Source organism: Xiphias gladius, chromosome 10 (assembly GCF_016859285.1).
Source record: "Xiphias gladius isolate SHS-SW01 ecotype Sanya breed wild chromosome 10, ASM1685928v1, whole genome shotgun sequence".
Taxonomy (NCBI): domain Eukaryota; kingdom Metazoa; phylum Chordata; class Actinopteri; order Istiophoriformes; family Xiphiidae; genus Xiphias; species Xiphias gladius.
The window spans coordinates 24,936,800-24,963,654 of record NC_053409.1 but is presented as its reverse complement, the minus strand read 5'-3'; the positions used below and the strand labels follow the sequence as shown (position 1 = coordinate 24,963,654).

The 26,855-nt window shown below is 46.1% G+C and overlaps 1 protein-coding gene across 5 annotated transcripts in view; it reads right to left on the bottom strand.

Annotated features, from left to right (window-relative positions):
- The window catches only part of esr2b (estrogen receptor 2b), a 39,232-nt gene extending 13,021 nt beyond the window's left edge, over positions 1-26,211 (bottom strand). Inside the window, exons 1-6 of one of the 5 annotated variants that reach the window (XM_040138015.1) lie at positions 25,892-26,211; positions 8,685-9,206; positions 7,351-7,571; positions 7,145-7,261; positions 5,585-5,935; positions 2,863-3,001 (exon numbers count right to left, since the gene is read on the bottom strand). In XM_040138015.1, coding sequence (XP_039993949.1) covers positions 2,863-3,001; positions 5,585-5,935; positions 7,145-7,261; positions 7,351-7,571; positions 8,685-9,115 — 1,259 coding nt within the window. In that variant the 5' untranslated portion in view covers positions 9,116-9,206; positions 25,892-26,211. Of the gene's footprint in view, positions 1-2,862; positions 3,002-5,584; positions 5,936-7,144; positions 7,262-7,350; positions 7,572-8,684; positions 9,207-15,124; positions 15,499-25,891 lie in introns of those variants that run through there. The other 4 variants (XM_040138012.1, XM_040138016.1, XM_040138013.1 and 1 more) reach the window with 4 other exon arrangements.
- Positions 26,212-26,855: the final 644 nt, after the last annotated feature.

The window sequence follows — 26,855 nt, the reverse complement described above, 5'->3', positions numbered from 1 at the left end:
AAAGTGCAAAACTGAATTGTTCTAAAAAGAGAAGCCAGTTATTCAACAACAACAATAACAATAATAAAAACTTTGGTATCATGTGATCTGTGTTTGTATGCATTTGATCCGGTGATACGCACCGTGGCACACCCCTCCACAGCCCAGTAATCTGATCCTGACCTCCTGTCATAATCCCCCTGCACCTCAAACGCCAGAAACAACACATTTCGCCCCAACGTCTTATTGACTGCCGCTCCCGCTGACAAACTGCAGGATCAAGCTCACTCGCGAGGAAACACAAAGCGCCGGTCGAGTGACACCCTAATTACGACGTGTTTACCGCGAAGACGAAGGGTGGACGGCAGCGCCTCAAACAGCCAACTGCTGTTCGGCCAAAGTTGAAGGTCAGTGCGGTAGGGAACGGCGAGTGATAAAGGATTTTTGGCACGGAAAGGAGCCGGCAGTGAAGAGGAACCGAGAGATTTATCTGCAGCAAATGTCGCTGATATCTTTACTGTTTCAAGGTCTAAGTGAGCTCCCTGTTTACTGTGCGATGTCAACTCATCAGAGATTACACTGTAACCACCGCCGACGTAATGGCGAAAGTATGGCAGGAGACGCACGTTCAGGGAGAGAGACTCGGGATCGGGCGCCGTGAACCCTCGGACAGAGGCCGCAAGCCGCTATATTTACCCCACGGTGGAGACAGAAACCGGGCGGAAGACAAACGTTGGAGCCAGAGCTTTATTTCTGCCGTCCAGCTCCAAATCCGGAGCAAACCATTTCCAGTGTCAGACCCTTTACCCAAGTCAATGTACACACAGTGTCGAAACGATCAAATTTTACGGAAGTAAAAGCCCGTTAGTCTGATCAGCAAAAGCCGCCTGACGCATCTAAAGAAAAGCTCCCTCTCAGAGAGTTGTGTGTTACTAACAATGACGCTTGTACGGACACGTAAGCGGCGTCTTAACGGTGGTCGCGTGGCGTCGCAGCCTCTGCAGACTGCTGGGTGGTTTCATCTGTTACGAAGCTCCATATTGGAATAACGGGCAGCCAGAGCTGCTCGAAGGCTACTTGTAGAGTGAAAACTGAAATATTTCCCCACGAAACGCGGAGACGTAAAAGTACCTCCGGCGTGCACTTAGTTACTTTCCCACTCTGCTACTCTGAGTTTTGTTTTGTTTTTTGCCCCTCTATGAATCAATCGGACAGTGAAGAAGTGCCTCTGTGACTTGATTCCACCTCGCCCTAACTCAACGTTAAGCTACTGACAATGGACGCGTTTTGCTGCACGGCAAAGAGGTCATCTTGCTAAGATGAAACTGCATGGAGTTTGCTTTAATAGCAAAGAGCAGCAAATCAAAGAAGAGCAGATCAGGACACGGGGAGGCTCGGGGATCAAATGTTCTTGTAGGAGCAGTGGTTTTAAGAAAACCGCTTCAGCTGAGGTGAACCAAGGCTCCTCCCACCTTTCATATGTAATTTACACTACCGGGCAAAAGTTTGACAACACTTCCATCTTTTCCAGCTGTTGTTTAAATTTACATAATTCAATTTCTCCGTGTTTCTGAAATTAAAGTAAAGAACGAATAAACAATTGGAGATTTTAAAAACAAGGAATCCTGGAATCTTCTTGTAGAAACTGAATTTAATCTAAAGTTCTAACTCGTCCAGCAGCCGAACACACTCCTGACGTTCTTTCTACGATGCAAATCAAACACTGTTCAGAACGTTCGTCCCAACACTGTTGCAGAAGTTCCCACAAATGTGTTGCACTGGCAGGTTTCTTTTATTTCACATTCTTTCCAGTTCATCCCAAACCAGCTCCAGGGGGTTCAGGTCTGGAGACCGCGCCGGTCTTCCGTCACGTGAAGCCGTCCGGTCCCGTTCCTCCAACGTTTCGGGTCATTATCCCGCCGTAGGATGAGGCACGGACCAACCGTCCTCCGTCCTCTTCTGTTACGTGTCTTTTTAAGCACCGTTCTGACACCAGTGTACCGGTAACTACTTCCTGCTGCTCGGCGTTGTCCATTTAATGGATCAGGGGCTGTAGCACCACAGTCTGCTCCAACGCTGCCTTGGTAAAGGCAGAGGGTTTGGAGGTCGTCGACTGAAGTTGGGGCACCTGTATGAAATTGTTCGACTTCAATTTCAAGGCTTCATTTATTTATTCCACTGCTGCAGGAAAAAGCTGTAACTTAACCCGTTTCTCAATCCCTGAAAAAGGCCTGTTTCCTGTGAAATTTACACTATTTTTCCATTTTTTGTGACCTAAACTTTTTTCTCTTCTTTTTTGTTACCTTGGGCAGTTTACCACTGACCTTTTGTACCGTTTCATGTTATTCACTGGACTCGAGCCGCTTAGAAATTCAATACAAAGTGGGAAAATGGGCATGTTCTTAAACTTTTGACCGGTAGTGTACATATGCTGTATTTATAAGAGCAAAAGTTCTGAAATATCAGCAACATGTATTTGAGGGCTCGTTGCTGAACGCTCCACCGGGGAGGCAGGTGAGGTAACACCCTCGGCAAGTAAACGCTGACATGCCTTAGCATGTGGGGTACAAAAAAAAAAAAAACAACATTTGTCGGGAGAGTCTCTCACAAAAACATTACCCATCGATATTAAATCTGCACAAGGGCCAATGAACAACTTCACTAACACCTTTAGAGCCATATGACACATGACCACACTACGTTCAGCTTCAATGTGCGTTCTGGACGTCTAGAGATCAGCTTCAGGGGAATAATGTTTGCAAACCGATCAATTGTCTGACACCTCCAGACATGTTGCGATTTTATCACTGAGTCTCCCGAGGAGAAAAAAGGGGCCGAGCGATTTGCCCGGTCAGCCTGACGGCGCTGGAGTCAGTGTCTCACCTGTTGAGCTTGAAGTCAGGGGAGAAGATGAGTTTTCCAGGATGGTCCACCGACCTCCACATCAGGCCCAGCATCAGAATCTCCAGCCAGCAGCACTTCAGCAGGTGGATCTGATCTGCTAGACTCAGCTCTAAAAAGCCTGAGGACAGAGCACACAGAAAGGGCAAGTGGACTTTAATTCCAACAACATCATTTAAACTCACTTTTTATGTAAACATACTGTCGCCACAAAATCCAAAAAATGACCGGGGAAGGGGTAGAGTTAGTACCAAGGGATTGAACAGTTCACATCTCCATTCTCTTCTCTTCTTATTGAATTTTGCTTTTAACATGTAATGATAACGCAGGGATGCTAGCGACCGTAGCGTGGCCCCCCTCCAGGCACTTTCCATGAACGCTGTGGCTAAAGAACTAAAAGATAAAAAGAAACATTTACAGAGAGGATGCTGACGTCGCTCCGTCGTCTGGGCACTGTTTGCGGTAACTTCTCCGTGTAGCGCGACTACACGCGTCTAAACCCAGAGAAAGGCTGGTGTAACCCCCGGATGGATTAACCGATTAAAAAATAAATCATCAGTTAACTGAAGTTTTTGCTTACGTGCCTATTATGAGTCGCTTCCTTAACACCTGCCTCCCGACAGCCAAGGGTTTTAACTAATCCTGCCGTCCACAGGATGCAAGAAAACATATTCAAGACCTTGGTACGTGAAATTCAACTTCTTAATATATTTGAAGGCCTTTGATTGAGGGAAGTGAATTCAACGCTCCGCCTGCCGATGCCCCCGTTTTCTCATCTGGTACTGAACACGCCAAGATTAAACCTATATCAGTCCTCTCATCTGCTCCTCTGTAGGGATTAAACAACGCCATTACCCAAAATGCCAGTATTTATTCTAACTGTTCCTGCTAAATTGAAATTTTAAAAAGGAGCCTATCAACCATACTGTTGTGAGTTACCGACAAAAATAGAAATGCCCAAATCTCCAAACGCTCCACCACAGCAGCCAGCTGTATAACAATGACATCACCGAACAGCGACTCTGTATTTTCCTTGACAGCGCCGTTCTCACCTGTCCGTGCTTTCTAAGGTCTTTTATGAAGCAGACAATGCACACTCATTTTCACCTCTGTTTGAGTAAAAAAAAAAAAAAGAATCAGGGAAAATGGTCTTTGTGATCCCTTCACATTAACACCTCTCCTGAAAAGTCACCTGCGGGGCTGAACGTCGGCTGAGAGGAAGGCGAGAGGAAGAGGAGAGAAAAGCAAATGGAAGGGAAAGGCAAAGGAGGCGGGAGGAGATAAGTGGATAGGAAAGAAAGGAAATTGGAGCGAAACAAAAGTTGAATGGAAAAGTAGGGGAAAAGAGACAGGGCCAATAAGTCTAGACTGAAATAAGGAAAGTCGCTAATTGCATTTTACACATGAATGTGTTTACTGTAGCCTCTGGTTTGTTTTTACGAACACATGGTCCTAATGTTTACCCTGACCTTAACCTTGAAATGGCTCTTTTACTCAGCAAGGCCACACAGCGTGTTTCCATTCTTCTTTGATTACATGTAAACTGGACTGTAATTAAAAGTTCCTGAGTCAAGTCCAAAAAAAAAATTACTGTGAGACCATGACCACAAGGGTTCAGGCGCTAGGCAATATACAGTGGCATGAAAAGGTCTGGACACCCCTGTTCCAGGTTTCTGTTACTGTGAAGTGAGTAGAAGACGAACTGATCTCCAAAAGGCAGAAAGTTAAAGGCAGAAACATTCTTTTCAACATTTTAGTCAAGATTAGTGTCTTATTTTGGTTTTGTACAATTATACAGGGGAAAAAAAGTGAAAGGAGCACCAGACAAAATCTGGACACCTCAAGAGATTTGAGCTCTCAGATACTTTTACCAGGGTCTCGGACCTTATTGAGCTTGTTAGGGCTCTGGCGTGTTCACAGTCGTCGTTGGGAAAGGCCAAGTGATGCAAATTTCAAAGCTTCAAAAATACGCCGACTCCTCAGCAGCCCCGTTCTCCTCTAAGCAGCCGCCTAGCTCGCTGAAAATGAAAACAATCTTCGCCCTTGCCTGATCGTAGCGCTCGTTTTTCAGCATCTGTTCGTCTGACCTTCTGCTCTTTGGCTGTTTTTCTCGTCCAGGAGAGTTCAGCACGTTAGCATGTGCCAGATTTGCCGCCCCCCCCTCCCCTCTGTGCACATGCATGAACGCCCCCCCGTTGCTGACCGGCTCGGTCCGAGCCGCTTTGTTTACATCCCATTTACGGAGCCCGGGCCGTGTAGGAAGACCAGAGTCCGGCAGCCAGAGGACCGTGAGGAGGTACCCACTGAATTCAACAAAAAGTGTATTGGATTGGAACTTTAAATATGATTAATTCAGAAAACCTTTCTCTTTAAAGTTGTTTCTCTTATGTTTGATATTCATCTTGAACCTTGAAAAAAAAAAAAATAGTAAACTTCTTTTTCATTCAATTTTTCATTAAAATTTTATTTATTTTATTTTTTTTAAATAAAACTTTTGGCCTTGATCTGTTTTCTTATTTGAGAGCTTACAACAAAACAGCTCAACGGGCCCAGTTTCACTTTTCAATTTTTTTTTGGACACTTGCATTAAGTAGTTGTACATTCATATAAGACTAAGGTTAGATTTGGTGAAAATAGGCTCTTCTCTAACGCAAGCTGCAATAATGGATTATTGCAAGACAGGATTTGACAGTTCGGATCTTACCAGGAATCTTTTTAGCCCAGCTGATCATGAGGACCAGTTCCTTGTCTGCCAGGTTGGTGAGGGACATCATCATGCTGGCCTCGGTGAAGGGCTTCTTCGGGTCCTCCATGAGGTAGATCTCTGGAGGCTCTGCCTCCATGATGCGGGAGATGAACTCCTCCGGGCTCATGGCCGAGTGGTGTGTGTGGTTCACCTGAGGGAGGGGGGCGAGAGGCACCTCTATGTGGAGATGCCGCTGAGCTCGAGAACCGAGCCCCACCCTGACCAGGCCCCTTCCTGCTGGGTCCCGAGGCTGAAGTCCACCACGGCGATGTCGAGCTCCCCGATAGCTGCAGCGTTCACGTCTCATACCTGACGAATGAGGACAGAAAGTGAAAGAGACTGTCTGTCACATGACCTGTAATGTCCCTTGTTTCATGCGTTCTAAACTAAAAAACTGTGGCAAGTCTTGGATGTCAAGTGGAAATCCGCACTCTTTCAGTTTAATTTCCAACAACTTAGATGCGGCGGGAACTCCCTCAGTTGGATCTGCAGGGTCTATACCTCTGAGCAGGTCTTCCGGAAGCCGGTTTTGGTGACTCAATGGAGCAAAGGCATTTATAAACACAAAGGTCGTCATCACTGTGTTCCATACTCTTTTTCTTTTACGCTGAGAGAAGAGTGGAACAGACCAAGGTTACTCCAGATTCACAGAGTAACCAACAGAACTGAATGTGTCTTGACAAACGGGACTTGAAAAGACAACAGAAAGACTGAAACGCACAATAAATAGCTCCTACTGACTCCTGTCAAATTGCCTTCTCCTACTTAACACAAATCTCTCAAATGGGATCAAAATTTCCCGGAGATCCCTGCGGCCTACATGGCTGCTTTCGAGGGCAGAGTCCTACCACCTGGAATCAGCTAGAAAAAAAACAAAAATCTACCAGGAACAAGTCGTCTGTAGATTTTCAAATAGCAAACTCAAAATCCAGACATCGGCACGCTTGACGGGACAAGACTGTGCAAACCTTTCATTTAAATGTGTTGAATTGCTTCACTGTTTGCATCTTGAGTTGTTTTTCGCACACGGAATGAAACCAGGACCCTCAGCGAGTGGAGAGATGGAGCTCTGAACCAGTTATTCTCTGCTCTCTTCCATCCCCCTGCAGCTATTGTCCGGTTGCTCTTGAGAGACTTGAGTGGAGCTTCTCAGGAGCCATTTGCACAGTTTCGGCTTTTACCAGGTGGTGAAGCCCTGGCGTCGCTTGAAAAGAGCCTCACTCTCAGTTTGCTTTCCCTGAAGCAATAATGGCTGAAATGCCTGTTAGTATCTGTACGTAGTAAACTTCATATTATAACTAAAGATGATTAAAAAATGATTGTACTTTGATATTTAAGTCCTGTGTGTTTTCAGAGTTCTCAAAGTTCAGATCTCAGAATGAACTCAGAGGTACCTTCCTTTCCCTTTACACCGTTTGGTGCTTGGACTTTTGTGCTCTTGTAAGATGACGACGCATATCAAGGACCCCAGTTATAATTTGGGGAAAAAAGAAAAGAAAAAAAAAAGTGACTGCCTACCGCATTTCATCATGCCCACTTCGTAGCATTTACGTAGGCGGCAGGCCTGGCAGCTTTTACGTCGGTTCTTGTCGATAGTGCACTGATTTGTGGCGGGGCAGATGTAGTCGTTGTGTCCTGATAAAACAAGGCAAAGGATTATTTTGACGGATGGGGAGAGGAGGGGAAACGGCGAAGAGATGTGGACAGAGAGACAGAGCCCATACCTTGGATACTCCTCTTGAAAAAGGCCTTGCAGCCCTCGCAGGACCACACGCCATAGTGGTACCCCGAGGCGTAGTCATGGCACACGGCACAGAAGTGCATGTCGGCTTTCCCTACTGCTGATGCACACGAGGAAGAGTTCACTCCCTCCACTCCTTCCTCTAATCTCTTCCCCACCATCTTGTTACAGCTGATGATGGAGCTGCAAGGGGAAACGCGGACTCTGTGAAAAGGGACAACTTGACATTCGGAATTTTAGCCTGTCTTTCATCTGCCATTAGTCCTCCTACAGGTACTGTCTTGCTGAAAATGTCTCCGCAGCCGCATTTCAGTCAAGTGGAAAATTGTATCAGAAAACTGACAGCATTCATCATTAAACGTAATGGGTATATATATATCTCCAACATCCACTGCTGGTGTCATCAACTGGAGAGCGGGCAGCCCAGGTAATCACTAAATATACAGCGTAATGACAGAAGATAGATATCTCTGGAAGACTGCCGTAATGTGAAGGGTAGACCCATCCAGTACCGGGATCGCTACGAATGACGTGTCTTTGGATGAAATGTATGTACTGAAAGTACATTCTATATTTCCACCGACGCTGACAGCGTATGATTTGGGGACGCAGTGTAAAAGAAATGATAGTACAGGTAGACTGCGGACACTTCGACTGATCTAAAACTAAAACTTTCAAACTTCACGAAAACGTTGATCGAATGTTTTTCCAAGGTTTCATTTCTTTTGTTTGCGTTTGTTTTCTTTTTTAGTTTATTTGACACATGCCTATGTTGTGCTGCATTGGGTAAACCCGTTTACATATTTCTTTACTTAAACGGGAAGGTGGAAAAATAACTGGAGGCTCAGTTGCATTTCATTTTATTAATTTTATAACTATAAAGAGTCCGGTCTCCCCCGAGAGAACCTCTGTTAGGATTTGGCCGCTATATAAATAAAACTGAATTGAATTGAATTGAATTTTTCCATTGACTTTCTGTGACCCGATGCATTTCTTCAAATGTCAGCATCATAAGATGTCATTTTTTGTGATGGGAAACAATGTTTTGGTGAATGGGGACGTGAAATTGTGGTCGACAGTTATTTTAAGAAGATTTTTTTTGCTGAAAATCTGTAAACACTGAAAAGAGGTGCCCTTAAGCCTCTTTTGGAGTTCGAAAGTTACGGCAGAATGTTTTCAGTCTCTGAGAATTATCCCCAAAAGCTCTATTCATCTAAACTAGGCCAGTTATTGTTTGGGTTTATCTTCATTAGCACCCGTTAACCCAGTACAGAACACCCCTTCAGGTAATACATCTGTCAGTGTCAGTAATCTCACCTGCCGGGGGTGATGCTGTGGCTTTTGGGCTCCAACCAGGGTGCATGTGGGCTGGGTTCGTTGTAGACATAAGGCTGGGGGCAGCGCAGAGTCAGCGAAGGCACGTTGGTGTGATTATGGGAGGGCCAAAAGGCTGAGGGACTGAGGGGGGGGCACAGAGATGACTGGCTATCACTGATGGTCGGTCTGGTGTAGTTCAGCACAGGCGGGCTGTAGAAAGTCAGAGGTCCATGTCCGCGGTTGTATTCATGGCTACTGTCCGTGTACGGAGAGGGAATGCAGACGGTGTGGTTGTCGATGCCCAGTGGAGGGCTGTACACAGTGGGCAGGAACCCCGGGGAGCTCGGCCTCTCTGAGATTTTACTGGAGTCCACCTCCTGGAGCTGAATCAGTGGCAACGGGTCCGCATCCAGCCCAGGGGAGGAGGCCATGTCAGGGGCAATGGACTGTGTGTGTTGACAGGGATGATGAATACGATGCTGCAGCCGGGTCCTCTATTGCATGTTCTACTGCAGACGAGTCCTGTAGGAGAAGGGGACAAATACTGTGTTAAATTATTAGACTTAAATAAAAACAACAAAAGCCACATCACAGAACACACAATGCTTAGCAGCATACTTCCAGCTCAGGTATATATCGAATCGTCCCCTGCAGCCTCATCAAAGCTGCTATTCTGTCACTTCATCTTATTCAACTCACTGTGTGAGAATTTCAGTGTTTGTTGTTCTCAGTAACCATGGAGGCAAAGCATTCACCGCGGCTCCGTTTGAAAAGCTTCACTCCTGAATGACACCTCAAAAGTGACACTTTTTCTGGTCTTAAAGGAAATTTAAAGCAGAAAATTGGAGTCAGACATTGTTGACAAAACACTTATTTAAACTGTGATTACGGAGATTTTTTTTTTTGGAAACAATGAAGTACTGATTTTCTCCAAAATGCATGCATCCTTTCTGGGAAGATCACCTTTTCACTTTCTGTTTTACAAAGACCAGACGTAAAAAAGATTAGTCTTTTTTTATCGTTTTGCTTCAATTTCGTCTAGGCTGCATCAGATTGTCCACGAATATTGAGCTGTTGTGACTCAGTGCCGTTCATTGGGAGTTACCAATGAACACTACCACCAGTAGTGTTCCTATTATTCAAGGACGCTCGAAAGACCACATGAAAAAACAAAAGATAACAGGATTTTTATTGAGTGAATCACAGTCAGAGGACGGAATGAGATCCTAGTGGATCTGACCAAAAGGAGCTTTAACAAACACACTCAGAGCCCTTTTAAACCACAGGAACTGTTCCAGGCACCTTTCTAAGAACTCAGGAGCTCCACATGCATTTTAACCAGGGGCTGAATTTAATTCCAGGACTGTAGCTCCTGCAGCCAGAGAATCTCAGCGTAGTACCTCGGGTGGTGTTTCAAGCACTGCACGTTGCTAGAGGATCAAACACAAGCCACAGGACAGCTACAAGTCACGTACAATGTCCATTCACACCTGAAGCGAGCAGCAGTTGCCTGTGGCGGCATTGTTAGGATTGTAGACAGATGTGATTTCTAATAATGTTCGACGCTCAAACGATGCTTTTTAGGTTGACTTCTCAACTACTCAACAACTACAAGGGGGGTGAAAACCTCCCCTCTATCTGGCAATTGTTCCAATGAAGTTACGCACTAAAGCAGAAAAGTAAGCAGAACAAGCTCAGCAGATAGGCGCCTCATCTTTCTGGCATTTTCAGTCCTCTGCCCTACCCCTGCATGTCTCCTCTCCAACATCCATTCAAACTTCAAAGTCTCACAGCAGTAAACTACAAAGAACACAATGGCAATGGGCACCCCCCCCCCCCACATTGTTGATCACTATCATTGTTTAGCATCTAACTTCATTTCAGATCGTTCCCTCCTTATTCGGTCATGGCACAGAGCTGCTCCGGTGACACGGCAACCATATTTATTTTCGAACAGCTTTGGGTCCTGCAATATTTGTTATGTTTTTGTGTTCTGTTATGTGTCGGCAGAAATTGAGCAGAAATTTTACTCTTGCTGACATTTTCCTGAGTGAAACTTGCCCACAAATTGACCGGAACGAACATACATCCATCCATCCATCCATCCATCCATTCGTCCAATCAATCCCAGCTGGCATCTGGCAAGAGGCAGGGTACACCCTCGACAGGTCGCCAATCTATCACAGGGCCAATATATAGAGACAAACAACCATTCACACTCACACTCACACCTACGGGCAATTTACAGTCTCCAACTAACCTAACCTGTGCGTCATTGGACCGTGGGAGGAAGTCTCTAGTACCCAGAGGAAGCCTATGCCGGCACGGGGAGACAATGCAAAGTCCACACAGAAAAGCCCAAGCTCAACCGGGGTTCGAAGCCAGAACCCAGGCGACATTGCTGCACGCTGCACGGCCGTGCCGCCCTGGAGCAGAACAGGCTTCCTTGTATAACAATTTGGGGCCAATGATCAACTATCATGGACGTACAACTCCACGTGAGCGGGTGGCTTTCCTCGGGCTGACATGAGCAATTTACAACTACTTTGTGCACTGAAGAGGGTATGAACAATCTGACTTAAACACTTGTACAAACAAGGCTCACACAAGAAAAGTGAGAGGTTTTGGAGAGGAATAAAAAATTAGGTAACAAAAAAAGTTTGCCGCTTTCTGTAATCAGTCTCAAGTCTAATACGCCTGATCATCACTGTTTTCAACCGGAAAGAAACAAAAAGGGCTTTTATTTTCTGAATTAGTTCCTGAGTTTAGTTCCCGGGGCTCCTTAGTACATGAAATTACTCAGTCAAAATCACATAAGGAGGCATTACAGTTTTAATAATTCACAGAATGTGCTTCTGCCAAATATCAGATTTCAAATCATTAACCTAAGGTATTCTGCAGTACTACATAAAGTAAATGAATTACATGTGGACAGGTGAAGTCCATAAAAACATGTAAAATGTTCCTACAGACGGTTACAAGCAGGTATTTTACTGTGTGCATGCACCGTCTCTCTGTCACACACTGAGATATTGAGCGATGCAACCTACTGTGTCAAAGGTGAAGAGATCACCTCAGTATTTATTAACAGAGCATTTAATCCATGAACGGAGACAGAATATAAACAACGTTTAATCCACTGGCAGGTGAAGTGAATAACATTGATTCTCTTGTTACAATGGCACCTGTCGGGGAGGGGAGCAGAGGGTGGGGGATGGGGGGGTCCATTAGGCAGCAAGCGAACAGTCAGTTTTTGAAGTTAGAGGCTAGAAAATGTAAGAGTAAGGATCTGAGCAGCTCTGACAAGGGCCAAATTGTGATGGCTAGACGACAGGATGAGAGCATCTCCAAAACTGCAGGTCTTGTGGGGTGTTCTCAGTGCGCAGTGGTTACCACCTACCGAAAAATGGTCCAAGGAAGGACAGCCGCAGAACCGGCGACAGGGTCATGGGCACCCAAGGCTCACTGACGCAGGTGGGGAGCAAACACTAGCCTGTGTGGTCCAATCCCAAAGAAGAGCTACTGTAGCACAAATTACTGACAAACCTTAATGCTGGCGCTACTATATTGGGCAGGTGGTTTTAATGTTTTGGCTGTTTGGTGTAAAAGCATAAAAGGATCAGCCTGTGACTTTACCCAGCTTGCAAAATACCATAACCAAACTGTGCCAGAGAAGCCATCAGCTGGTTAATCAGTGCCAGAATCAACAACACTGCAGCACAGTGAACCTCAGACACCACCAGTCACAAATGGAAATATACACCTGGGATGTCTGGGTGTCTCTTTGGAGATGTTTGCCTTTATTTGATACTCCACAGGCCAAAAGAGAGACGAAAAATTCTGGAGTACAGGATAAACAGAGTGAGTTACAACTGTGCATCTACGCAATGACGACCCTGGCGTGTAGACCTAAACCTCTACATACAGGCTTTACCCCTAAAGTGATCCATATTAAAATCAGCTTATACTTATAATGAACAGCAGCAACTGCGGCCTCAGGTCGCAATTACAGGACGATGCCAAACGCCAAAACGTAGCTTTACAGTAACCCAGCTAGAGAAGAACCGACCAGGGAAACTATTGCTTCCTCCCTTCCACAAGTCCAGATTGCCAACACCTGGTAGAGCACAGGGAGTTCATGAGCGCGTGTTCATGAGAGATGTGGACCTTGAAGAGAACAATGGTGAGAAATGGGGGGGGGGGTACTTGTGCAAACATACATTAAGCAGATGTGACAATCAGTGAAGCATCTTCAAAATGTAGTTAAAAAAAAAAAAACATATTAAATAACCAATCGATGGATATCAAATCAAAGTAAGGACCGCCAGATATTTTTTTCACAACTGGAGAAGCAGTGAATGCAACTTTGTCCCATTATATATGATGACAACCACTACTTCCTTGTTTGGTGTGGACATACAGAGGAAGTCATGACAGCAGTTTGCAAGCTGACATACTTAAATTCTTTGAAGTTCATGACCGCTATGATGTGACACCGGACGGGAGACGCCATGTCAAACCGCCGCTGCTCCAATCACATCACACGATCAATACGCGCGTAACACAGGTCAGGTCAAAGTGGCCCCGTTCAAAAACAGTGCCCCCTTACCTGTTCGCTCTGTGCACCATCACTGCTGTGTATTAATTCGGGGGATCAACCCCTCGCAGTCGTCACATCTAAACCGTCTATGTCATAACGGCTTGACACGGCCTGTCTCACTTCAAACACTGCAAAAACAGCCAAGAAAAGCAGCCTTTTCACCTAAACTTGGAAGGTTCCATTGTGCACCGGTCAACTGTGTCATGGCACGAGTGGACAGGATGAGCCGCGACTTTTAAAGTCAGATAATGTCACATGGTCATGTTGTATCTGTGACCAGCTTTGACTTGTTATTAACTGCAGGGCATTACAGATAAATATGAATGACACAGATGTGGAATATTTGCCGTTAACCTCGTACAATATTTGTCACTTGTCCATCATGTGTTGACGTTAAACATTACCAGCTTGTACTGTAAACTCGGGTATCATGGAACATGTCCCAGTTTCTATTTTGAGGTTGCTAGTGATGAGCTTGGAAACTTGTGACTTTGCAAGTTGACCAGCGCCACCTCAATGCACCATTAGTTTTGGTCCCGGTGAGACTAGACCAGGCTCAGCCAGCTACACCTCTGCTGTGTCCTTTGAAAGATCAAACCACTGAAGTTGGTTCGCAGGATTTGGATAAGCAGTTTTCACAAAAGAGACGAAAGTCTGGAGATCTTCATCTAAGAGCAACTGAGCCTAAAAGACACACAGAACAATCAGCAAAGTGACTCCAGAACCTTATGTATGACTATTCAAAGCTGCAGGAAGCTACTTGGACCACTAGGGGGCATAAAACTCCAAAAATAAACTCAAAGTAAAGTTTTAGCTAATTAAGTTGGTGTGGTTAAAGTGTTTAGTACTAAAAGTGCTGCAACTATTAAAACATACACATCAAGCAGATACAGAACAACATGGGCATTCCACTGAGGTCAAAAGGTCGTCCAATAATCCCTCGTGTTACAGCTCCAAAGCAAAATATCAGGTGTAAAAATCTGAAAACATCAGCAGCTCTAAGCGCTACGGTGCGTTTTAGTCTCTTTTAGCTCGCTGTTTTGGTTTTCCAGCACATTTATTTCTATGGTTCGTCAATGTCATCAAGCCCGTTTCCAGCAGCAGACACTCGTTTTTCGTCAAAACGAGCTCTGACGCGCCGCAGCGTCCGTGACCTGAGGAAAAGACTTGAGGACTTGGATTCATCCAGAGGACACAGGATGAACACGACTTCCAATGCGGTGATATAGCTGCTACGTGTCTGCCGGATGTGTAAATAGGCAACTGTTTCCTGCACATTAGCTGTAACTTTATATAGCTTATGTTTTTCTGTTTTGTTTTTTTTTCAAGCTAAATTTCAGATGTTTTTGCTTTAAATGGATTCGGCATCAAATCCACTTGAATACAGGTGCGTGGCTGCCAAAGACCCTGTGGTCAACTGGCGTTTTTAGCTCAAAAACTGGCACACAAATCGTCAACAACACTGAACTGCAAGGGTCTAAACACGACCAGGTCTAGGTCTACAAAAACATACAACTACACAGCAGCAGGGTAGGATTCTGCTTTCATATAGACTGGCTGTATATCAGGAAATTATAATGGTATGCACAATCATAGAAATTAACTGTGGTGAAACTAACTGCCTACATTCTGAGTGACATTTCACCCCTGACTATTTTCTGAGACTTGCCAGAATTAAACACTCTCAGCCTACATTTATATAGTTAATCACGGTCTTTCACTGTTGCTTGGAAAAAAGCCTGACATTAAACAGTCTCCCAGCCACAAGCACAGCACAGGCTAAAACAGGTCTGCACAATGCATGTTAAGACACCAAAAAAAGATTAAACGCCTCACTCACTTCTTCGGGCTGTGCAGCTCAGCAGTTCGACTTTTACCCATCGACTATGCAGAAATCTGTTTTGTCAGACTGTCTGTGCCGAAGTTTGAGCTTTGGACAGACTGATGCTCATGGCAGCCTTCCATGGTAAACCACCAGGCAGGCAACAAAAGGTCAAAGGACACTGTCTTAGTGCAACTCTGTCTTTTATTCCGTTTTTCCATTCAGCTGGCAGAGGTATATAGTAACTGTCTAATGTTAAACAAGGTGAACATACAGTATGTTAAAACGGCTGTACATGCTACAGCTTTGACTGTGTCTTGAAGGTGAGAACTGAGGAAAACCGTTCATCCGATCGTCGATCAAAAACTGTATAACCATCCAAACAGTTAATGCCTCCATGGTTTGGTAACTAAAATCTCTGCACACCATCTTTACACCTGAATAATTTCTGTTATTCTGTTTAGCTTGAAAACTGAACTCTAACAGGCGGGGGTGGGTGGGGTAAATAAACGTAAAGTTTTGTTAGTTTGTGATTAATGATTACGCATAAGAATTTCTTACCAAGCGTGAATTAAAACAATATATCACAGATGTATGAGAGAGTAGTGAGATTTGTTTCTTAAATCCCGTCTTTGAGATAAATACTGTTTGATGTTGGATTTATGTTTGATAAAAACCGTTTTACCCTTAAAGGGGCAATATGTGAGTATTTTAGTTTAAAAACGTTTACAAATTAACTGAGATTATCATCAGAATGTGAAGAAATAACAGTTTGGACGTTATTCCAGAGTCGTCTCTGTACTCTGCTGCAGAGATATCTACCGAAGTTAGCGAGCTAACCAGCTAGCCCCGGCCTGCTACACCGACTTTCTGGTACTATGCTGCCCCCTACGTGTTTGGAGCACGAACTGGACAGTTGGCCAGTACTCGCACATTGCGCCTTTAAATGGAAATGGCCCCGAATGTTGTTGCCACAGCAACCCCCCAGGATTTTACTTTTTAGCTCGTGATGAAACCTTGAAGGGCAGATGAATTCCTTCAAAGTTAATTCTCTAGGAGCATCAAATACTGCACAAACATCTTCTAGGCTTTGATTGGATTGGATGTCTCTTTATAATCTTGCTCTACGAGGACAATTTGATCTCGGATTGAGGTTTTTCTTTTCTTTTTTCTCCCCCCCAGTAACTACAGTTGGCAACTGGAACAAACTGACTTGCTGACTCCATCACACTGTAACCACTCAATCTCTGTAACCACCACGATGTTCAAAAACAGCTTTTTTTCCCCTGTTAAAGTGTCAGTGAGGAGCTCCTGACTGTGAACCAACAGATCCACGAAAAAATTGACCCGGGTTAATCATAATCTGCCCCTTTTCAGATAATCAAAGTCTGCCTTGCTCTTCTACTGCTGACTGACACGAAGCCGTTGAGCAGGTCTTCTGGCGTGCAGAGGTGAAGCGCTTTGCGTCCGCAGCTTCTTTCGGGAATAAAACAGAAGAGGAACCGTGCGGTGGAGCAGCGGGCACGCAAGCAAAACATCCCACTCTCAGGAACACAGTCAATTACATGCCGAGTCAGAGTCATTATTTGCTCTAATCACCTATTTGGAATCAACACAACCGGTTCAAGGTTAAGTAAACTGACCGAGTCTTTCGTGTTACACAGCAGCAACACACAGCATGACAGGTCGAAGGTCTGTGTGCCACCTGGAAACACGGTATTCCCGCTGAGGGAGGACAATATGTACTCCCGTCACCTGACAGTGAGTCTTAAAAATCTACATTCAAGTGCAAGGTCTGCCAGCAGCGAGCTGATTTCACTTTTACAGTGCATCGCCCATGCTGTTATCGTCTCTCGCTCAAAGATTACGTCTTGTGGGGGGAAAAAAATAAATGAATTAATTAAACAGTGCTATCGCGGGACACTAGAACAGATGACAGGATGACAAATATTTAAGCGCTTCATTAAATGTCTTGCTGATGATGTCCAGTTTTTTGCAGGGCAGCAATGACCTGAAGCAGCAGAACCGAGTGAAGTAAATACCCACGAGAAAAACAAAAAAACTGTCGCGTAATATACGGAACATATGCATGGTCCTTCGTACTGTCAAGTTGATGGTATGATTACCATAAATCGCAAATTTTCAAAAGGTCATCCTCTAATCTAAAGGAGGAGTCAGGGCGCAGAACCCGCGCTCCTTATTACATGATTCATTTTACTGAAAAACACCCGAATTTACCTCAAATCCCGCTGCATCAGTCATTCATCAATTCATTTTGCTCATTTTTGTCATTTAATATAACCCTTCCAGGACTGTAACCAATGATTATTTTCATTACTGACTATGCTGCGGATTATTTTCCCAAAAATAATTGATTGTTTTGTCTGTAGATAACGGGAGAATCATCACAATTCCCAAAAGCCAAAGTTGACGTCTTCGTTGCTCGCTTCGTCAGGACAACAGTCTTCACATCTTAGAAGACTAAGAAAAAACCAACGTTCACATTTCACAAGTTAAAACCAGTAAATGTTTGGCACTTCTACTTAAAAATGATTTCAAATTCAGTTTTTATGATTGATCCGATATAAAAACTGTTACTGCTTCCTTTTCTCTCTCTCACTAATCAACTAATCGATAATTCGTTTCACCACATGCAAAGGCTTTCCTAGACATACAGACGTAATCTTAGTAATTCAGGGCAATAAATTAAAATCTTTTTCTGCTGTTGCCAACAGTTTAACTTGTTCTGGACAAGACCACTGGCTGAGAGTCAATGGAAGGAAGAAAATGCTTGACATGTTGGAGGTACTGCAGAGCGCACGTAAATTAGGAGTCAGAAGAAATCCGACATGAATTGAGACACAAATAAACATGAATTTGGACATGAATCCAGTCCAAAAATGTTTGGACTGGATGTTTGGAATGGGATTCACGAATGAACAACACTGACAAAACCTGGAACACCCCGCAGAACCCAGTCCGAGACAGAATCCACCTAGGACCCTGTTCGCATTGGGAAAAAATGTGGGGTTTTTTGTTTTTTGTTTTTTTTCTCACAGCAATGAGATTTTTCTCGCTGCGCCTGACCACAAAAGCAGCTCTGATCCAAAACCTCTTATGTCGGAACTGCACTTAAACAAAAAAATAAAAACACTTCTATCTACTGGAGAGCTCCAGACGTGTGTGTTCTGCAAAGAAACACACATCCCGTCGCGCTTTGACAAAGCATATGTCAGCACCAAAGAACATCATGAGACCCGAACGTGAATGAAAATACAATCTCTTCCTCCAGAGAGCAGAGTTTGCGGGCCAGTATATTAAAAATGTGTTTATTTTGTTGCGCAGAGAGGGGAGCAGGGGAGCAGCCCCCCTCCCCTCGGACAAAGGCTCCCAGCCAGCAGCACATAGCGAAACACAAAGACCCCCAGCAAAACCATTAGCCAGCCTCTACTCCTCCATTCTCTCAGCCTCACAAAGCCAACAAGGAGCTGCCGGAGGAGACGAGCCGTGCCGCATTGAAGAGGTCGGCAGACTACACGGGAGCGGGAGGAGCCGGATGGGGGCTGCTTCTGGCTCGCTCTCAGAGGAGCCGGACAGCGAGAGGCCTGGGCAGAAGCGACGGGCTGATTACGGTGTCAGGATTCGGAGTAATTTTACCCGTCACCTGTCACTGCTGCTGCACTCTCCGCCTGCCAGACGAGTCTAGCCCATCTCCTGTAGTAGTGTGCTCCAAAAAATATGACACATTCTGGGAAAGTCATTTCGTCTTCTCTTGAGCCCTGTGTTCAAGGTCTCGCCTTTTCATCAAACTGAGTGATATAATACTGTAAAAACACTTGGAATTAAATGATTATTTTGGAAGAGGAAATGAGTGTGTCAAAAGGTGCCAGGTGTAAAGTTTTCACGCATCAGTACGTTACAGTCAAACCGACTGTGATACCTCACTGATTTCTGATAAGTGAATATTAGTTCATTATCATTTTTAAGCAAAAATGCATTCATTAATTCTTACCCATGGGCTGATATAACGTTTATCAGCAGTGCATCAGTATGGAGAGATCTGCTTATGACTAACAATAACTTCTAAGCACAGAAAGGCCAAAGACATAATTGAAATAGGGTAGAAACAGTGATGCCAAGACACAGTTTCTCCCAAATAGAGCACAACACACCGAAATGGACATATCTTGGCTCCTTAAATATAAAAAAATTCAAATTTAGGAGTTGTTTAAGTTGTGTGTTTATGTAAGAAAAACATGGAGTGATCTATCATTACCAGATTTTTAAATAACTTTAAAATAGCAATATTCCAATAACAAAAACACAGAATCAGTCATGCTATAGTGAGTATAAGGAGAGGGGAGGGGAGAGGAGAGGAGAGAGGAGAGGAGGGGGAGAAGAGAAGAGAAGAGAGGGGAGGAGAAGAGATGGGAGGGGAGAGGAGACAGGAGACGAGAGGAGAGGAGAAGAGAAGAGGAGAGGAGAGGAGAGAAGAGGAGAGGAGAGGAGAGAAGAGAGAGGAGAGAAGGGAGGGGAGGGGAGGAGGGAGGAGAGGAGAGAGGAGAGAGAAGAGAGGGGAGGAGAGGAGAGGAGAGGAGAGGGGAGAGGAGAAGAGGAGAGAAGAGAGGAGAGGAAAGGAAAGGAAAGGACAGGAGAGGGGAGAGGAGAGGAAAGGAAAGGAGAGGAGAGGAGAGGGGAGAGGAGAGAGGAGGAGGAGAAGAGAAGAGAAGAGAAGAGAGGGGAGGAGAAGAGAGGGGAGGGGCGAGGAGAGGAGAGAGGAGAGGAGAGAAGAGGAGAGGAGAAGAGAAGAGAGAGGAGAGAAGAGAAGAGAGAGGAGAGAGAGGAGAGGAGAGAAGGGAGGGGAGGGGAGGGGAGGGGAGGAGAGGAGAGAGAGAGAAGAGAGGGGAGGGGAGGAGAGAGGAGAGGAGAGGAGAAGAGGAGAGGAGAGAGGAGAGGAGAGGAGAGGAGAGGAGAGGAGAGGAGAGGAGAGAAGGGAGGGGAGGGGAGGGGAGGGGAGGGGAGGAGAGAGGAGAGAGAAGAGAGGGGAGGAGAGGAGGAGAGGAGAGGAGAGGGGAGAGGAGAGGAGAGAAGAGAGGAGAGGAAAGGAAAGGAAAGGAGAGGGGAGGGGAGAGGAGAGGAAAGGAAAGGAGAGGAGAGGGGAGGGGAGGAGAGGGCAGGGGAGAGCAGAAGAGAGGAGAGGAGAGGAGGGAGGGGAGACCTTGTCCACAGCAGAGAACTACAGTGAAAACAGCTCATGTGACTCCCGTCTGTTGGATGAATGCAGAGACAGAGCCACAGCATCCAGGCTCTGCCATTAATAAACCTTCACCTGCTGAAGTGTCAGTGAGCAACACACGGAATCTTTGTGTCTCCAGACCCGATGCTCTGCAGCTGACCTCTGACCTCTGACCTCTGACCTGCCTGCACGGGAATGGAGGTTCCCGACGTCAATGGGAAACCTAGGTTTCGACCAATGTACGGATACAGTATAAGAATATATGGAGAGTCTCAAATCAGAGTTTTCCAGGAAAATACACACAGATTTCATCCAGCAGTCTTCATCCGTAAAGCAACACCAGCTGCAGTAACCAGGGCCACAGCTGTGTACTCGGGAGACACTCTGCAGCCGTGTGGCTAGCGTGGTTACAGCAGTGATCACGCTTTGGGTCCCACTCAGTGTGTATCTTTAACGCCATGAGAACCAACTCTGAGCTCCATGCACCACTGGGTGTTAAAGCTCTACAGGCCTCGACCCACAAACCGAGCGTGGCACACACACACGCAGGTTTACGCACGAAATATCCACCTACCTGTTGCTTAGTTTAAAATAAATCTCAAGGCTTCACCTCAAAAGGCCCATCACAGCTATAATGGCCCTAATTAAACAATGATCCAAAAACCTCATCCTTGTATCACATAAAAATTCGATCGAATGACGCCCGGCGGCCACCATCAGCAACTGTCGCACCATCAGCAGCACAGCACTGCGTTTATTACACCAGTTAACTGCAACCGTGAACAGCCATTCTGTCTAAAAACTAATTCAACGCGGCTCGTCGGGTCCAATTAAAAACACAGCGGGGGTTGGCAACAGTTACACTTGGAGTATATTAGGTCCGAGATGGTTAAAGGTACCTGATGCATCATTTTCATGAACTTCATGCGCAGAATGTTTGCATCCTTAAGCCCTTAAGAGCGCGACGAAGAACATGATGACTGCACTTCCAAAGCCTCTATACGTGTCTGAATAAAGTGTATTACAGATGTGTATTATGTTGCAGCCGAGGTCGTGCGGTGCTGGATGCTGGGGGGGGGGGCTTCTCAAGGTGGTGTACAGTCTCTGTCGACACTTAAAAGCAGTCAGAATATGAAATCAGAGTTCACCACAGCGTCTTAACCTGCTGCCGTTTGATTATCAGGCCACAGGTTCAACATCACACTCGTCTGCCCCGTGAGCCGGTTTTCACTCCACAGAAGGGAGTTCGCCTGCCCCCCCCCCCTCGGCGCAACACGAGAAGCGGCGCACCGGCGCGGCCAAACGGAGCGTGGCCATGACGCGCCACACAAACAGTATGGAGACCTGCTTACGTAAACAGTGCTCGGCAGTAGTGGTAGGCAAAAACTCAACAGGGGTCAGGGTCAGGCGTCAGGCTACGCACAGTAAAGGACAGGTTTAGACTCACATGTCCACATGTCTGCCGAGAGAGGTACTGATCACTGTGGCCATTGCTCCCTTCCACACTGCCTCTGTTGTGACCTCCTTCCCAACACGCAACAGATAAGGGAGGGAAAAAAAGCTGACGATACGTGCAAAAATGTGCAGAATGCTAAAGTTCAGCTAAAGCTCACGTGAGGCCCCAGCTGTCCCCGTCAGTCCAGTCGAGTTGGGTGTCTTCCAGAGCCACTTTTTTCTTTTTTTAGTACAGAATTCCCTTTTTTTTGGTACTATTCCTCCAAGGCAGCTCAGCGAGGGAGACTCCAAGAGGTGATTTGCATTCAAAAGACCGTCACTGTGGAAGATGTGCCCTGGATTTGCCCGACTCAGCCTGCTGGAGTCTCAAACGAGATTCGGCCGATCTTCACAAGGCATTTTCCGACCGCAGGTGGTTTACGCCCTACTTCTTACACTGGAGACTCAGATGAAGGATGCGTAAGACTTCGGTGGCCGGTCCAGGCCGCCTTGCCTCGCAACAGTACAGCGGTTATGTCACGGGGGTCCGTGAAAGTACACCTGCACATCACTGCACGGCGAGGTGAGGACTTAAACGGCCGGAGGTCAGCGAACAGGAATTTTCAGGGAGAGTTGAGTTACTCCCTAAGCTCTTCGGTGAACTGTCACGTGGGACGAGGTAAAGCCGCAAATACGAACAAACGGAGAAAAAAAAAAAAGAAGAAATGGGAAAAAATAGTTGTCAGTTAATTTCCTGGCATCATTGCAGCTCTGCACTGGAGTGCATCACACAGCAAGACGTGAGGGTTACACACGCAAAACCACTGGAATGTTCCTTTAAGATAACAGTGATAATAGTAATGAACTTCATTTTTATAGCACAGAGTTACAAAGTGCTTGACAGAGCAAGATAAGGGAATACAAACAGTCAAGATAAAAACAACAGACACATAAATAAAAACATAGGACATAAGACCTGATAAAACAGAGTGAGCAACAGAAACAGGTTGAATAAAAGTGACCACAGACAACTCTAAAAACAAAAAAGGGAAAGGAAAGTTTGGAGCTGTGACTGAGAAGAAGGAACTGAGTTTGCCAACCTAAGTTCCTCAGGTAAAGAGTTCCAAAGCTGTTGGGCTCTAGCGGAAAACGCCCCGTTTCCTCTTGCAGCGAGGGGGGCTGTGGGAACAGTCAGGAGGACTGGCGCTCAGGAGCGCAGGCGGCGGCCTGGGCCCGTAGGGCCGGAGCTAAGCTGAGGCCGAGGAAGGAGCAAGGCCATGAAGGGGCTTCAAAAGTAATCAGTAAAAGTTTAAAATCCATTCTATACCTAACAGGTAGCCAGTGCAGCGTAGCGAGGACGGGAGCGATATGGGGGGAGACGGCCCTTTGGCTGAGCCCCGAATACAACAACAACAGCAGCAGCACTAATACTACTACTAAGATCAGAGCAGGGAGCAGCTGTGAGCATCGGCCCAAGTTCATTTTATCCAACCCAGCTTCATGTCTAACTTTTGGCTGTCGGACCCAGAGTGGTTCAAATTGCATCAGTTTTCCTCTCAGAGGACCGAGACCTTCTCGGGGTTTTCGGGAACCCTGTGGCGGGCAGCTCTGCTGCCACCTGGCCAGGCGAGCTGAACCGTTACAGAAAGCGCTCCGGGGATCAAACAACAGCTTTCACCGTGTCTACTGCGATTGCACCCTGGTGCTGCACAAAGAGACCGCCCTCCGGCTGAGGCAGGACGCCCCACGTCTCACCGCTGCCTCGCCAGCCTAGAAGCACCCACTGGGGGTCGGCTCAAGCGAGGAATCAAACTTGCAGAGCTGCTTTTCTGCTCACTAGAGCCGTGTTTTAGTTACACTCTGTACTCCGGTATCTCCGGTGATGGAAGACCTGTGGGTTAGGGTGTGAGTGTGCGTGCGTGTGTGGGGGGCAGGAATTGTTGAGCAGCGTGACCTTGATTACGATTTACGGCGCCGGCCGGTGGAATTCTTTTCAATGTGGGCGAACCCCGGACAACGGAAGGGGATGCGCTTAAAGTCCGACTTCTTATTTTTGGTAATGGCAGGACCCCCCCCCTCCCCCCAAAACACACACATCACTCCCCCACAGCTCAGTTATTCACGAGTGGAAAAGGAATCTGGTATTTACAGTAACAGCCAGATTATTATTACAGTGTGAACCGTCTCAAGGCTGCGGGGAGGAGGTGGCCAGGCCTGCATCCTCATTGACTTCCACTGCAGAGCCAGGGGAACAGCGGCAGATAGGGTCCGTTCTGTTGGTGTGATAAAATAATCACATGTGGCGTCAAAAGATTAGAGTGTAAGCCAAATGACCCTTAGATAAAAACTACGGTAATGTTGTAATAAACTGTGGAGGAGCAGCGTCTGAAATGCAGATCCCCGGAGGAGCATTATTGGGAGACATAAGACAAAAAACCCATTCCAGTCGCTCTTGCAGATCTGCAGACACACATTAGGTCCCTGCAGGAATCCCACGGGCCTCTGAGCCACATTGTTTGCGGGGAAAAAACTTAACAGACTGATCTGAATTTAAAATCTGCTGTTATGTGGTTTGGTGTCTTCAGCTGCAGAAAAAGATATCATCCGGTGCACAACCTGGATCCTGGATGAAAGGGTTATCCTTATTAGGGCTGAACCATGCCACCTTTTTCTATACGATAGGCTCTGCTGGATCAAGGCTTTCATGCCGTAAAACCTGAGCTTCTTCCTTAACATCGATCCACATTTTCGTATCCATACGACTTCTTTTTCTGGGTTTATACTTTTGTTTTTTATTTTCAATCCTTCTCAACTAAGATTTTGATTGAAAAATATTCACGACATTGACATTTTGTGGATTACAGATACTGAAACTGGGCAGCGTCAGCCTATACAGTCCTGCTGCGCTCCGGTCTTTCTAATGCATTCGGTCACTGGGCTTGTTTCCTAACAGCGTAATAAACACTGACGTTCAGAGATTTTCCATCTTCGCTGGTGTGACCTCAGCGGTGTCCCGACTCGACCTTTTCGGGGCTCAGCCGTCTGGACGTTTTCTTCTCTAGGAGACTGAAGAAAGAAGGTGCAGCCAGATAGAGGAAGGAGGGCAACTGGTCGAATGTCCGACGTCTCTGTTGTCTCTTGCCAGAGGAACAAAAGTGAAGAAACTCTGACTGACACAACCAGCTGACGGCGAGCGCAAGGTTCAAAAAGTACAACTCGAGAGTTTCCTCCTCGTAATGTAACGGGTTTACACTGACAGTCCTCTGCGAACTTGATCTGCTGAGGAGGAGCGTGTGGTACGACCGAAAGCTCCGGAGCAACTACTAAATGGACTTTGTTTTGTCAGCTCCTCTATGACGTGTCGTTCACTTTTATTGTCTCTCTCTATGCTGCGTTTTGGTCAGTTAATATTTAGCAAACAGCATCACCGCCATGTATAAAATTCATAAAAGGTTCTATAGTACAAAAATAATACTATATATACACACATATATATACAAGTGTATGTGTATATATATGTTTATATACATACACAAATATATGTGTGTATATATAGTATTATTTTATATATATATATATTTTATATACACACACACACACACACACACATATACATGTATATACTGCATAAATGAGCCATTATAAGCAGTTACCGGTTTGAACGTTGAGGCTGACCGGTGTAAACATGGGGTTTATATATAAAAAACCCTCTATAACTCTAATCTGTCTCTTTCCTAAGGGTTGGTGCAAGTTCACTGAGTTACACACCCGCCTCACAGCTACGTGAAAAATCCGCTCCTGTGCACGTCGGTGTGAAAACACTCAGCACTTCGGCCGCATACCGGCGACTTACCGAGCGGCATCCCGACAGCTAAACGAATCGGGTTTGGGGCTCGGCTGCAAAAAGCGACGCGTAAAGTTGTCCGGGGACCCGAGAGAAGCCCCCTGCGACGAGCCGAGTCCTATCCGTGGATCGGGAGCATTTCCTCTAAGGGCACCGGGCAGAGCTGCACCTGTCGGACTCGGACTCGGACGCGACCGCTCACCTTTCACCCTCCGAAGCGCACAGCGATGAGAAGCTGTGGAAGGAAAACATATTCTTTCTTGCCACAGACCTGTCACTCGGCTCAGGCGGCGGTCACGGGAGCAGCAGCAGCTGCTGCTGGTGGCGGTGCTGGTGCTGGTGCCGGACCTCAGTCGGTTTTCAGCTGCTGACACAAACGGGAAACAACGGAGGCGTAGCAGGGAAACCAGAGGGGGACATCTCATGCGGCCGGTGCTTATTCCTCCGCGTTACTCCTCCGTCCCGGCGTCTCACCAACATTTGCCTTCATCCTCCCTCCAGCCCTCGAAGCGCCAGGTTTAAGGTTTGGCCGGCCGGAGGACGTCACTGAGCCCGCCTTCCCGGGGAGCGCTGGAGTAGGAGGAGGGTCCGAAACCGGACTGAGACGAGTCGTGTGAGGGGAAAAAAAACAAAAAACCAAAAAACAACCAAAACAGTTTTAAAAATCCGGGAATAGGACGATGCGCGTTCGCTTCGCTTCATCGGACCCGGTTGGTCAGATGATGAAAACCAACCTGTTGCTGTGACCAGACCCCGGACTTCGTCTCAAGCGCCTTTTCCGCTCAGTTCGTCCGCTCACAGTTAATGATTGACAGGGGACGGCGCTCAATAAAAAACAACAGGGGCCCAACGGGGCCCGCAGAGCACGATCTGCATCCACCGGGAAAATGTATGTGCTCGTAAAAAACTTCAGCACATTTTAAAAAAAAAAGCAAAAGAAGTGACAGGCCAGAAAAATACAGAGCTCCACATCCAGCCTCCTGCTGCAGCTCTGGTTTGCATATGATTCATTTTCTGTTCCGGAGCTTCAGTTTGTGGCAGATGTTGCTGTAAAATCTGCTTCAGTCGGTGATGCTACAATAAACACACACACACACACACACACACACACACAATGTATATTATTTGGATCTGCAGCTGTTTTCTATTTATTTTCTCAGGGCCGTATTAACCCTTTAAGGGACTGGGGGAGAAATGAGTGGTGGGCCCCTGCTGACCTCTTGATGTATTGTTTG